This window comes from Camelus bactrianus, chromosome 2 (assembly GCF_048773025.1).
Source record: "Camelus bactrianus isolate YW-2024 breed Bactrian camel chromosome 2, ASM4877302v1, whole genome shotgun sequence".
Classification (NCBI taxonomy): domain Eukaryota; kingdom Metazoa; phylum Chordata; class Mammalia; order Artiodactyla; family Camelidae; genus Camelus; species Camelus bactrianus.
This window is the reverse complement of record NC_133540.1, coordinates 109,082,508-109,096,875: the sequence shown is the minus strand read 5'-3', so window position 1 is coordinate 109,096,875 and position 14,368 is coordinate 109,082,508. Positions and strand designations below refer to the sequence as shown.

The window sequence follows — 14,368 nt, the reverse complement described above, 5'->3', positions numbered from 1 at the left end:
ATTATGTAACTATTCATTGATATGCCTGGGTCCATTATCCAGTAGATAAGTTTTTTTTCTGACATTTTATTACAGAAATTGTCAGACATACAGAAAAGTTGAAAGAATCGCACAGTGAGCACTTTTATACCCACCATCTGGCTGAAACCGTTTTTAGCACTGTTGTGTTTGCTGCCGTGTATCTGTCCGTCTCCTATGCCACCTTACTTCTGATGCCTTTCAGAGCAAGTTTCTGATGTTAGTACTCTTGATTCCCAAACACTTAGTTTGCGTATCATTAATGAGAGTTTGGTATTTATCTACTGTTTTTTTGAGATAACATTTGCATATAGTAAGTTGCACAAATCTTGAGTGAACCATCTGTTGAGTTTTAAGGATTTCATACATTTAGTTAGCCCCAACCGCTCTCAAGATATAGAACATGTCCATCACTCCAGAAAGTACCCCACACCCTGTCAGTCCTCCGTCCCTCAGGCAACCACTCTTTTGATTTTTTTTCCACCATAGGTTAGTTTTGACTATTCTAGGACTTTCTATAAATGGAATCATACAGTATGTTCTCTTTTAGTTCTGGCTTCTTTCTCTTAGCGTAATGTTTTTGATGTTGCATAAATCAGTAATGTGTTCCTTTTTATCTCATTGTGTCCATACCACAGTTTATTTCTCTATTCTCCTTTTGTTGGACACCTAAGCTGTTTCCAGGTTCTGGTTATTGTGAATAAAGCTGCTGGTGAATATGCTGTGACAGCTCAGGATGGTGGGTTCTCAACTGAGGACTTCATTTTAGCTTCAGAATTTGAAACTTGGCTCCAAACGTTCAGGCTTAGAGTTCTCCCCTCTGTCTTGGGGTGGGCAGTGTGAGCACTGTGGTACAATTCACTCGAGAACCGCAAACTAGGAACTTTAAAGGAGAAACTTCTAGATGCTTAGTTTAAAATAAACAAGGAATGTGTTATTTCCTAAATGAAATTATTTTCTAAGCATGAATTATTTTCTAGATGTGAATTTTCAGGTTGCATTTGAATTATGACGGTAGACAGAGAAGAATGATTTTAGACTGTAGAGGAGAGCAGAAGCAGCACTGAATTAAGTGCAGAGAGACTCTAATGGGCTGGTTTATTAAAAACAAAAACAAAAACAAAACACCAGCGCAGGTTTTCTGTGTAGGATCTACTGCATACTACTAGTCTTTTACCCGGTATTTTCCTTATATGTCAACACAATTCAAAATGCTTCTCTTTTATGAAAACTTTTGTTATGAGTTTCAAAGCAAGTCTACAGCTTTGTACCTTTGTGAGTGAGCTAGTGTTGAGTCAAATACAGGTGCCTGAGCTCCTTTATGGGTAATTCCCTTTGCTCTGGTGGCTGCTTTGTGTCTGAATAAGCTCTTATTCTTGGTAAATGATTGCATAGGACCAAATTGCAGCTAATAAGGCACCCACCCATGGTACATAACTTGGTCAATATTTGTTGAGTGAGTGTCACTCTTCTCAACACCTGCAGGATATAGCTGGGGTGAATTGAAGGCATTTATTGTATTAATCTGCACACTTCTCTGTATACTTGAAATATGTAACAACAACAAGGAATAGTCGATGTTTAGAGTAATAAAGGATGTGGTGGTTGTTTTCTAACAATCATCATCTAGCAGGAAGCATTCAGGTAAGCATCCAGAGAAGAGGCAGTTTAATTTTGAGGATTAAAAAATTTTTATTTTAGCATACCTCTGTTAATAAGTAACATTAAACTTCATTTTGTGATTGGCAAACAGATTTAGTTTCACGTTATGGTCACTTAAGGAGGAGATGCTTCGTTGCAGGGGAGAGCGAATGGGATGATGGAAAGAAGAGGTGGGAGAGAAGAAAAAGTAGGATTCTGTAGAAGGGGATGAAGATTATTGTAGGCAGAGGGGGTTGGATTCTTCAGTTGATTATTTTGTCTTACCCTGTGAAATGCCCCCAAAAGTAAGTTGTTACTTTACTCTAAAGAGCTAATCATAGCTCCCTTAGTACTGGAAGCTGTGCCCAGTGCTTTAATGCTTTACCTGTTTTAATCACAGTGCAACACAGTGCTATGATTAGATCTTGAGGTTGGTCTCAATTTATAGAAGACGAAATTGTGGCTCAGAGTAAGTAACTTGCATAAGGCCACGGCTAATAAATGACATATCTCTGACCCAGCCCGAGCCCAAGCTCTAAGCTGCTTTGTTAACTGATTGGCTTCTAAGCAGATCTCCTCATTACATTTGGAGTAGGCAAAGCAACTCTTTGAGGCAAAATTATTTCCTGGACTTGCAGTCATGTCACCAAGTGACAGATGAGAAGATGAGAAGAGGTCACACAAAGAATATGGCCTGGGGTCAAAAAGATGCATCCTAGAGACTTTTCAATCCTTTTTTTTTTTTAAAAAGGTAGGAAAAGAGGAAGGCAGGAGGCTCTAAGTGACTTGACTTTACATTGTTTTATTTTTTAGACATCACAGATTGTGGCAGAGAATATTGGAAGTGAATTGCCATCTAGTGCCACTCGATTTAGGCTAGATATGCTGAAGAACAAAGCAAAGAAATCTTTAACAGAGTCTTTAGAAAGTATTTTGTCCCGGGTAAGTGCCATAATTTCTCTTAATTTAAGTTAAATGACTTTTTGAGAGAGCATGAGATTCAGTTCTTTGTTTTTACTCCATCAGTGTTCATCATGAAGTATAGAAGGGTAAGACCTTTTAAAATGTCTTCTCAGTCTTCGAATAATGTTATCTTCACTTAAAATTCAGGTTTTATCTTGGCCTTAGTTAAAAAAAAACTTCACTCTTTTGTAGATTATATCCATGGAATTTTTGTCTCCCAGAGAGTGTTATTTGTTGGCTAGTCCCTCTAAAGAGCACGGATTAGATACGCCAACGTGTGGGTTCCGTTCTCCCTTGTGTCACTAGGTACTATTTAAAAATCCAGTTATTGTCAGCTGTTATTGTTATATGTCTGGAACTTCTAAGCAGGATCTGCAAACAGTGGCCCTTGGGTCAAATACCATTCATCTCTGGTTTTTGTAACTAAAGATTTATTGAAACACAATCACATCAGTTCACCTGTTGTCTAAGGCTGCTTTTCTGCAGAGTTGAGTAGTTGCCACAGACACCACGGAGCATAAGAGCTTTATTTTCTGTCCCGTTACAGAAAAAGTTTGTGGCCTGCAGCTCTCTAGGAAGAACGAGTATATATATGCTGCTCCAATCTGGGGGTTCTTTAAGAAATCACTACCACCCCGTCCCCCTTCGTTCTCATGGGTGTAAATACCCTTGATGGCACTTCTAAGAAATAAAAGTTAGATTTTCTCTCAAAGTCTTGCACCTTTCTGGAGCTTGCAGTTGTCTTCTTACAGTTCTTTTTTATTTCACGAACCACTCCATTTGATGAATCATGCTTTAGTTTTCGTAGAAGTTAAATTTTATTGTGTGTGAAGATGTTTCTGAGAATTTTGCAGCAACCTTATAGATAATTAAAACCATTTCACTTACAAAACCAGAGTTGGAGTGGGGCTGCTTTGGAGAGCTCCCAAGTGGAGAGATGGCGGTTTGGGTGTCACGGCCTGGCAGGTCATGATGCCGTGTGACTCAGGAGAGCGATGTTGAGCGTGCACACTTCAGCACTTGCTCTTCCTAGACATGTCTCTTCCCCTGCCCGTCATCCTGCCAATGACTAATCCAAAAGATGCTTTGAAACATTCAGGTTGGCTTAAAAGAATATGATTGTCTCAATGCACATATGCACTCAACAGTGTTTCTCAGTAAATGCATTTTTCCTGAGCTTATTTAAACAGATCAGGTCGCTTCCTTTGCAAAACCTCAGAGGTCATAACTGCCTTTCTTTATGCAGGGTAATAAAGCCAAAGGCCTGCAGGAGCACTCCGCCAATCTGGACTTGGACAGCTCGGCGTCTAGCACGTTAAGTAACACCAGCAAGGTAAGCACATTTCTTTTTAAGTGACCCCCTGAAGAAACCAGCACATGGGTCTTCCTCGTCCCCTATATACAGGGTCTGTCAAGAGGAACAAAAGAAACTCGTATCTCCAATCATGAAAAGTTTGGTGCTTCCAGACCTCCAGGTGCAGATGGAGGGCTGGTCATGCAGTTCTGTTCCAAGAAAAAAGGTTTACCTACCAAAGCAGATGCCATCCCATAAACAAAGGAACAAAATCGCAGTTTTAGACCACTGAGATCTAATTTAGCACAAAGCAGTCAATGGATTTCTTAAATCGGTTTTCCAATGAAATCTAAATGAAATATTAAAAATAATTTAAGTTAGAGAAACCTCAAAATTGGGTTTGTGAATTCTGAGAAGTATGTAGGGTAAATTCCTGAAACTTACTGTATCCTCTGGCTGGCTCTATGATTATAATTAAATATTACTATTTTTATAAATAAGCAGTGAAGCCTCCGCCCTCATGTCTGTCACCAATGGGCACAGCTTTGTGACAGCGAGAAAGTCGGTGGTTCTCTTTGGTGACAAACCTGTATCTATGTCCTTGTTTTAATTTCTTGCTTTCTTGACATACAAGCATATTTAAACCTAGTTAGTTGAACTTTTTAACCACCAGAAACTACCAGAAAAGTGGATTTTGGATTTTGTGCTGGGACAGTCAGCTTTCCTTCTGCGACCAGAATGCCCTCAGATGGAAGAGAGGGGAGTTTTTGTGAAAGCCAGCTCCCTACTACAGGAATCTTAAGTTCTTTTGAGCTCCCTCTGGGGCATGTGGCTTTCAAAGTTTTTAGACCATAAGCAACAGTAATTTACACCTTTAACATCGCAAAATGGTTCACAGACAAACATACACACTCACACATAAAATTTCACAAAACAGAATTTACTGTAAACAATATGTGGTACATACTGGTATTTTCTATTCTGTTTTGAAAAGTTTAGTGAAAAAGACCACAAAATTGATACTACTACCTACTAATGTGTTAGAGTCTATAGTTTGAGAAACACTGCCTTAGTGGAGTGCTTTTTCAAATTCTAAGGTGCATCTTTAGTGGGGTCTGGTTAAAATGCAGATTCTGATTCAATAGGCCTGGGTGAGGCCTAAAATGCTGACCCACTTGGGGGAGCAAGACCCTAGACACACCCACCTTCTGCATGTGATTTTCTAAGTTAGAATCTTGTGGGACGTAGTGTCATCTGTGCTCCGTTGCCCACATACTGATTCTGCCCACAATTCATTTGAAGTTTGGAAGCATTATGGTTTGTTTATCCTCTGGATATAGCTGAATAAGACAGAGCCCCTCCCCTCTGGGAGCTCATCTGGTAAGAAGGAGGTGACAGATACACAGCATTGAGTGTAGAGTGCTGTGCGCCGGAGAGTTCAAGTAAGAGCTGGTGGTAGCTCAGTGGTCACAGGAGTCCGGGGAGGGATGATATTTTTGGTCAGTGAGACCAGAAAAAGCTGGCGGGGTTGGAGGGGGCAGTATTGCTTCTGAATTAAATCTTGGGGAAACTGTAGGAATTGTACTGTGGAAGTGGACAGGGAAAAAGGTGTTCAGATTAGTTCAAATAAACATACTGTGAAGAAATTCATATCACTCAAGTGACTTTCCCAGAAAGTCTTATTTCTTGTTTTTTTATTCTTCTTCAAAACACAGATCTGGGAATATACACATAGCTTGAATTTCTAGGGTAATTCTGGGAGAAATGCAGCTTTTCAAAAGCTACCTATGTGTATTGTATGTGTGGCTGTCTGCACTTCTTTACATATTTTTTCATCCTGAGATTAAGAAACTGTTGTAAAGATGTGCTTTTATGTAATTGAATCTCTTCTAATAAATGGATCGTCTAGAAGCAAAGAAGCTGAGCATCTGAGTGGCCCTTTCAGGTGTAAGGTTAAGCAAAGGGTGAGCTGGTCCACGTAATTTGGAGGGGTTAATGAGAGTTGAGATGAACAGGCTTGCATGATGGCCATTGCTTGATGTATTGTCTTAGACACATTTTTAAAGCCTTAAATTAAAAGAATCTTTGTAACTGTAGAGTCTTGAAGAATGAAAAATTGAAGTTATGTTTAAAGTAATTAACGTTTCATAATGTTTTGGGAATTAAGCCTTTTAAATTTAATTACTAAAAAATTAAGTTTGTATAATCTCTCTCCTCAATAAACATAAATTTAATCTCTTAAAATCCTTAATACCTATCATCTAAAAGACACTCAACTGTGGGGGCAGGTGAACAAGAAGAATTTAGATTCTCCAGTCCACCATTAGATGCATTCATTCCTTTCTGCGCTTTTCGTGTTGATTTATTTATCCCTTCTAGCAGTTCTAGTAGGGACAAGCTGGCACACTTTGTCTTATTTTATGTTTTTTGATTTGAGGAAAATATATTGGCCCCCAGCCATGTCTTGGGCGTGCAGCACTAAGTGTGAGTGGTGGCAGTTCATTCCCTTGAAAAAGTATGCATCTGGCAAGCCTGCAGTGTGAAGATATTGTCATGGTTCTCAACAAGTGTTTGCGTACCCACTCAGTAAATTCACTGAGTACCTAATAAATAATAACTTACATTTGTATAACATTTTAAGTGAACGGGTACTTATGGTTGTATTATCTTGCTTAATTCCGACACCCAGTGAGATAAATTTTCACTGCACCCTTTTACAGATGAGGAAATTAAAGTGTAGGGAGAAGTTAAGAGATTTGCCCTGAACCACGGCAAGAAGTGCTTAGAGAGATTTTTCCATATCTAAGAATAATACAGGATATAATTTTTAACCCTCAAGATTACCAGGTTAAATCTCAACATTAGGTCCAATTCCGAGAGAGTCTTAAAATATGGGTATAACATGTATGAACACACTTGGCTGAGATAAAGAACTTGATTTGTTTAAACGGTGCAGACAAGTTACACAACTGTCTCTGCTTAAAAGCAACAGTAAAGAGTTCTGTCTTCTAGACAGAGAACTATTTCAGCTTTGCTTGGGACAGTTGCAAGTTGTAATTTACGGCCTTCACACCTGCGTTTGGTAGTTTCCCCATTTGTCCTGCAAACAAGTGTTTTGTCTCTAACAGCAGGCATTTGATGGGCCTTTACTGCGTTGCACTTTTGGTGGCTTCTAGACGGCATTTATAGTCAGAAGACGTGCATACTGAAATGTTTTCCTGCCGCTGGAATTGGATTTATGAATCTCACAAGTGCCCTGTGATGTGTCTGATGTGCTGTCTGTCTGCTGCCAGGAGCCGTCTGTGTGTGAGAAGGAGGCCTTGCCGATCTCCGAGAGCTCCTTCAGGCTCCTCGGCTCCTCGGATGACCTGTCCAGTGACTCGGAGGACCACCCCGCGGAAGAGCTCGCCCCGCTGTCACCTCAGCGGGGCTTCAGAAGGCGTGCCAACACCCTGAGCCACGTCCCAGTGGAGTGCCAGGAGCCCCCGGAGCCTGCCAAGGGGTCCCCAGGGGTCTCGCAGAGGAAACTTGTGAGGTATCACTCAGTGAGCACAGAGACGCCTCATGAACGGAAGTAAGATTTGTTTAAAATGTAGATTTGTTGTATAAATGGCTGGGGCTTACCTGTTCCTGACCAGGTACGTGCGGCTCAGCCGTGCTGATGGGGTCAGAGAGAAGCCTAGGTCAGCTTTCACTATTGGCTTAAAAGATAACCCTCGCAGCGGTGCCTGTTTCCGCCACTTCCCCCCCGGGACTGTGTAGCTATCATAGATGCTCGGACTTGCGCCAGTGCAGGGACAGTGAGGGAGCAGGTCAGGCGGAGCAGGCCCGCGGGGCACAGCGGGGCTCCTCTCGCAGTGTGAGGGCTGGTGACTGCTGGCCTCGAGGAAGCAGCCATGGAGGGGCTGCTCATTTGGAGGCCGGGACGGCGGCGTGGCGTCGGGCCGCCTGTGCTGGATCACAGCCTGGGGCCCCGTCCTGCTCTGTGCTGGGCCGGGCAAGTCACTGCCCGTCGCCGTTGGAGTGGGCAGTATCTGAAGTCCCCTGCAGTGTGAGGATTCTAGAGCCTCCCGACAAGATTGACTAACTTTGATAACGGGCTCTAGCGAGTTTCCTGGTTCTAGAGCTGGGTAAGCACTACAGAGGGTTCCTTCCAGGGTCCCTTGGCAATTAATTTGAGCCCAGGTGTCAGAGAGCATGAATGGGCACAGAGATATCATTAAAAATAACTTTAAACGTCTTTTCAAAGCCCTTGCCTTATAAACACGAAGCAGGCCCTGCCTGCGTGCAGCCCTTCCTCCCTCTTTTGGTGACACCGGGAGTACGGCGCGCGTCGGAGCCGGTTCTGCACCGATGAGGGGCGTCCACACGGGGGCGTCTGAGATGCTGCTGGTGGACAGGGGACGGTGTCTGCAGTCGCAGACAGTGTGGTGGAGCCTCTCAGCCTGTCTTCAGTCAGCCCTTCAAGATAGTTATGGCGGTTCTTTGGAATTCGGCTGGATAACTGTGATCCCAGAGCAGGACCCACTTCAGAAGCTAATACTCAATCATACGACATTTTAGAGACCAGGATAGGTTGAGGCTTTGTGGGATTCTCGTCATGTTTTCTAGAACCTTGTGCACACGCTTCTTTTATTCCGCCCCTCTGCTGTGCTCCCGCCCCTCTTTTCCCGGCACTTTAGTGATGATGGAAACCTTCCTGTCTGGAGATTCCTAGCCGTCTTGCTAATAAGCCTGCTGTTTTGCATTAGCTAAGGATGGTAGGAAATTAGAATCCCTGACAGCCCTGGTTCCCTTCTCCCCTAAGAATGCAGCTTCCTAAAGGTCATGCCGGATGTAGGTGATGAGGGGACGTGGAAACGTCCTGCCCTCCGCCCTCCCTCCCCAGCTTACCTCTTTGGCCTTGCATCCCCTCGTGACCTCTCTGCTCATTTATGCACAGGAAATGAGACTTGACGTTAGAAGCAGGTTATTGTTCAGTTTAAAGAGAGATGTATTTTTAAAACTCTGGATTTTGTTTTGCTTTCCTTTGCTTTTGTTTTAATTAAAAAAAAATTTTTTTTCCCGTCAGGTCCTAAAAAGGGAGTAGAGGAAACAGGTCTGTTGGGTGCATAGACATGTGGGAAGTGATCAAGCATGACCTTCCACAGGCCTTTCTTTACTGCAAATTGCCTGTGCCCGGGAGTTGGTGTGCAGAAGAGACGTGGAGAACACCCCCACTCTGGCAGTTCCTGTTCAATGCCGGGCTTCCTGTTCCCTCCATTTTTCCTGCGTGGTTCCCTCCCCTCTCTCTAATCCCCCTGCTTTCTTTCTAATTGCTGTTTAGTGGGAATCATCCACCTGTTGGCGAGTCTAAAAGTCGCTCAGGTCAGTCTTCAGCTCCTGCTCCTCCACCTCGTCTTAACCCCTCTGCCTCCTCGCCCAATTTCTTTAAGTACCTCAAACATAACTCCAGTGGAGAACAGAGTGGGAATGCGGTGCCCAAGAGGTGAGCCACCCGCATGGCAAGTTCAGTGTCGTCCGTCTTACCGGCACGTTCACGCAGAGAGTGTGCTGATGTTCGTGCCAGGAGCCCGGGGCCACCGCTTGTGTGTCTGTCTGGTTTGGGTTTTGTTATTGTCAGTCTATCATTTGAATCTACTTAATTTTACTATCGATTGATTTCCTCAAAATTATTATGAAAACAATCTTAATGGCAAGATGTGTTTTATATAAAACACGTCTTTCACATCCTTTCACATTCCCCTGCCCTATTACACACACATGCGTGCACACACACACACGACTGTGCTTGATCACATACATTGCAATTTGTGTTGTATTAGAAACTTCCTCGTTAATTTAGGAAAACTGTATTTCCAGTTTGGAAGGAGTCATTTTGGATGATGGACTGATTGTTTTTATTTTACTCTGTAAGAATGCTTAACATGAGATCTACTCTCTTAACACATTTTTAACGTGTTTGCAGTATTACTAACTCTAGGCACAGTACTGTTAATGGTAGGCACAATGTTGCACAGCAGATCTTTAGAATTTATTCATCTTACATAACTGAATGGACTGATGTTTATTCATTAATTCATTGATTCCATTCATTTAAAGTAATAGAATTTTATTGACTGAAAGTGAAAGTTAAATGTCATTTGTAAGCTGTTTTTCTTACCTGCTTTAATTTTCTTAGCATTAGAACTATAAAAATGTTTTTTATTTTGAAGCTTATGTTTTATACTTTGTCTGTTTGTGTTTCTTTATCCTAAACTCTTTTTTCAACCAAACTCTTAGCATCTCCTACCGTAATGCCCTGCGGAAAAAACTTCATTCTTCTTCCTCTGTGCCAAATTTTCTAAAATTTCTGGCTCCTGTAGATGAAAATAACACCTCTGACTTTATGAACACAAAAAGGTAGGGTTTGATTTAGATATATCAAGTCTGGGTACAAGTGCTGACTGTTGGACACATAGGGATTTTTCAGCTGTTCTTTTGCCATTTAAAAAATCATTTACGCTAGACCTATTGTATCTTCTTTCTTATAAGTTTTTCTTACTGGATGTGATTTTTTAAAAATGTGGAGTCAACTTGTAATCTAGTTTTGACTGGGATGAGTTTACTAATGTGTTGTTATTTTCAGCAAATTAGAGAAAGTCTTACCCATCTAATTGATTAGAAGTGTTTCTGGATAGTGAGCATGTTTGGCTGTCAGTATCAGTCAGGATGTCTGATCTGTAAGTTCAGGTGACTGTCTGGTTGCAGGTAGACACTTGGGTGTAGCTCACAAGGGCTTCCCCAAGTTGTCCTTTGAATAGGAAGAAAATTAGTGACTAGATGGTTTTTATGTACATTGAAAACTATACTTTGTTTTGTAGTTTAAAACATATAGGTGTTAAAAAAATCATATCAAGTGACTGCATAATTATTGCTTTTGCTGGTTCTGTATAATTTAACTTTTTTCATTTCATGCGGTGATCCTTGGAGACACAGGCCTATGCTAAGAAAATCTCTCTACCCATCGACTAGGGGAGATTGTGGCGCCTCCTGTAGGCAGTTTCCCTTTCCTGAAGTGGCACCAAGGGAGACCCAATTGAAAGCCAAGATCCGCGGAGCATATTTTTTAATATCTTTTACAATAGAAATAAATTAAAGACGTGTAAACTTGCTTTTTTTATAAAAAGCATTCTGCAAGAAGTCAGTCATGTAGGAGTGTTGACCTGACCCAATATAATCATGCTTATTGTCTATGATTATCTAATTGTTCACTTGTACAAAGGTAATATATCATTCAGTGCTTTGTTAAAAAAAAAAAAAACCAGTAAGTCAAGCTAAAATACCTGTTTATATCTCCCCACCAGTCATAAGTCAATTATCTTGTAATTGTAGGGACTTTGAGTCTAAAGACAACCATCTCAGTGACGCCAGTGGGACCCCTGTGAAGACACGGAGACACTCGTGGAGGCAGCAGATCTTCCTTCGCGTGGCCACCCCACAGAAAGCGTGCGAGTCTCCCGGCAGATATGAAGGTGAGGCCTGCCCCCGACATAAAACTAGAAAAAGTGCATTTGTGGAAGAAGAGGTGAAATGAGATTTCAGGTCAGAATCATCCCCTGATGTTAAAGCTCCCTGGGTGAGAGGCTGACATGGCAATGCCTGGCACTGTTTCAAGAGGATCCCGCATTGCAGGGAAACCTGTCACAGGGCTCAGCAGCTTACAGTACTGTGTACGACGCTGCGTGTTACAAATGGCACCTCTGCTGAGCTCTTGTGACTGCTCAGCCCTACCTCATTCACGGGAATGTTAAGGACCTCGGGCTGACGCCTCCACTTCCCTCATCCCTTCCCACTGTGTTCCCAGGCTTGTCTGTTTTCCCCCTCTGCAAGGGTCGCTTTACTCCCTGCCTTAGCACGGTGTGGTGTTAGAGGTACCCCATCCCACTGGTCACGCTTGTGATGCTCTGTGCCTTGTCAATTGCTGTCACTCAGTCTGGTGTCACAGGAGGGCTGTCTTGTGCTCGCTCATCCTTGTGCCCCCCAAAGAAATACGGACAGACTTCAGAGATATTGCGGGTTTGGGTTCCAAAACCACCACAGTAAAGAGAATATCGCAATAAAGCAGACCACGTGAATTTTTTTTGTTTCCTAGTGCACGTAAAAGTTATGTTTACACTGTAGTATAGGCACTATAATGTAGTCTTCTAAGTGTGCAATAGCATTATGTCTAAAAAAGATGTATATACCTTAATTTAAAAAAACTTTTATTGCCAAAAATAATGCTAACCATCATCTGACAATACAGGGTTGCCACAAACTTTCAATTTGTTACAAAAAAAAAAAAAAAAAAAAGCAGTATCTGCGAAGCACAGTAATAAGCACGGTGAGACGCGGTATGCCCGTGTGGAACGTGCTCAGGTTTGTCTTTAGGCCTTTTGATGTTGAGTTACAATGTAAAAATGGAGTTTAAATGCAGTTCTTCTGACCAAAATTAAGATTTTTCTCTGACCAGTGATATCATAAACTTTCAATAGTAGATATTTACTGTCCTTAATGTTTCTCGATCAGAAATTGTTTCCTTAAAAATTAGCAAAGTGTTAACAGTAGACCTTCAACGAGTACTTGCACGCCTCAGATTGCACATAGTGTAGATTCACTCTTGTCCCTCGACACACCTCTGCATGTCTCCCAGGAAGCAGCACAGGCTAATCCGAGAGTTTTCAGACTAGGCTCCCTGCATCTGTCTTGAGGGAGGAGGGCTGTTGGAGGAACCCTCCCCTCCTGTTCCCCCTCCCCCTTGTTTCTTCATCTCTCCCTGCCTCCTTCCCCCAGAGTTCTTAGTATTTAATTTGAATAATGAATCCTCTGCCCAATTAAACAAGAGCCTGGTTTGGGCTCAGCTATCTTTGTGATGTAAATCATGTAACTTCACTTAAGTTGTAGAAGGGTTATAGTAGTGTTGGCTCTTCCTATCTCACGGAAGTACATTAAATTATAAATGTGACAGTACTTTGAAAACCTGAAGGCACACTAGATGTAAACTAACATTATTTTTGTTTCCGTTGTTGAGATTGGAGCACTGGTATTTAGCTTCCTATGCCATTGTCTCCCAGCAGCAGCAATGTAAAGGAGCGCTGGGTTTATAAATTCAGTGAGATTTAAAAAAATTTTTGAGTAAACTGAGTTATTTCAGTTCGTATCAGTTTAGAAAGTTTTGTTTTAAAGGTTTCATTTTCATGTTGTACACTGCCTGCTAATGTCCAACAGCCAGATTGTGTAACCTAATCCCTTCCTTAAACTTCTTTTAAAATTCTAGGCCACAGGGATCTGCTAGGGTTGTGGCTATAGAAAACACCAGGCTTGTAAACTGCACAGCTCCTGCTTGGAGCTCTGGCCCCTGAGGAGATGCTGGTGGTCTCTGCAGGCCCCGCCCTGGTGCCGCCCTTTTCCTGTCTCTGGAATCCGGAAGTGTGAGGTTTCTGGACAGGCACTGGTATCTTCCTGTCGGGGTCTGAGAGACTTGAGTCAGAAGGTTAGTCAGTGCTGGCGAATGCTTGCTTCTCTGGACAACCCCAGGAGGGTAAAACAGGCAGGGAGACTACGCTGTAGCAGCATGAGAGGAGGCGATCTTGTGTCACCCCAGTGGAGAGGAAAGAAGGGAGGAAGGAGGCCACAGTTTGCATTTGAGTTCTCTTTTTGGAAGTCATGGCAGGAAACTTTTCTTTTTAATAGGTCTAGTCTGGGAATATCGTAAGAAATGAATATTTAGGTCCAAGTTGCATTCTTACTGACGATACTTGCAATGCACAGGGTTCTTTGGTGCATTCTGGGCTAGCTGACACAGCTGGGCCCAAGTGTGCAGGGAAGGAGGTGGGGTACCTGGTTGTTGCCGCAGACACAGGTCAGAGCACTGAGCAGGTGCCTCCAGTGCCCTGCTCCCTGGATAGCTTGGTTGCTAGGGAACTGGGAATGGAGCACTTGGTGCTGGCCATCTCCCCTGCTGGAAGTGGCACTCAAAGCTGCTCAAAGAAGCACCCCAGCATCCACCTGTCAGGCCCCTGGGGTCATAGCTTGTTGATAGCAGGGACCTGCCCTCTAGCGTGGGAAGGTCTCAGGTGGTCGTGATGGTGAACTTCGGGAAAGGATTTAGAGCTCATTTAGGGTAACCTCCTCTGAAAACAGGGGCAGAGAACCTGCATCCAGATCCCCGCTTTCCACCTTAGGCACTGTGGTCTGGGACACACTTGTCTAATTTCTCCCTGATGTTATAGGATTAGTTAGGCCTTTTGTCACACTGATTGGGATAAGAGAAGTATGATGCTTTTACTGACATTTTATTTTAAAGTGTTCAAATTTCAGGAGATTAGAAAGTGAGTGATGCAAACGTTTCTAGTATAAAGTCACCTCCCACGGTGTGGAGGGCCCTCTGGTGCTCCCTGCCCATTGTTTCTCCCCCTCGGCCCTTCCACA

The 14,368-nt window shown here is 42.7% G+C and overlaps 1 protein-coding gene across 12 annotated transcripts in view; it reads left to right on the top strand.

The window, feature by feature from the left end:
* The window catches only part of TBC1D1 (TBC1 domain family member 1), a 192,850-nt gene that overhangs the window by 109,166 nt on the left and 69,316 nt on the right, over positions 1–14,368 (top strand). For 7 of the 12 annotated variants that reach the window (XM_074349338.1, XM_074349334.1, XM_074349354.1 and 4 more), the window contains 6 exons: positions 2,473–2,601; positions 3,869–3,955; positions 7,210–7,490; positions 9,243–9,404; positions 10,199–10,318; positions 11,291–11,430. In XM_074349338.1, coding sequence (XP_074205439.1) covers positions 2,473–2,601; positions 3,869–3,955; positions 7,210–7,490; positions 9,243–9,404; positions 10,199–10,318; positions 11,291–11,430 — 919 coding nt within the window. Of the gene's footprint in view, positions 1–2,472; positions 2,602–3,868; positions 3,956–7,209; positions 7,491–9,242; positions 9,405–10,198; positions 10,319–11,290; positions 11,431–14,368 lie in introns of those variants that run through there. The other 5 variants (XM_074349337.1, XM_074349351.1, XM_074349348.1 and 2 more) reach the window with 5 other exon arrangements.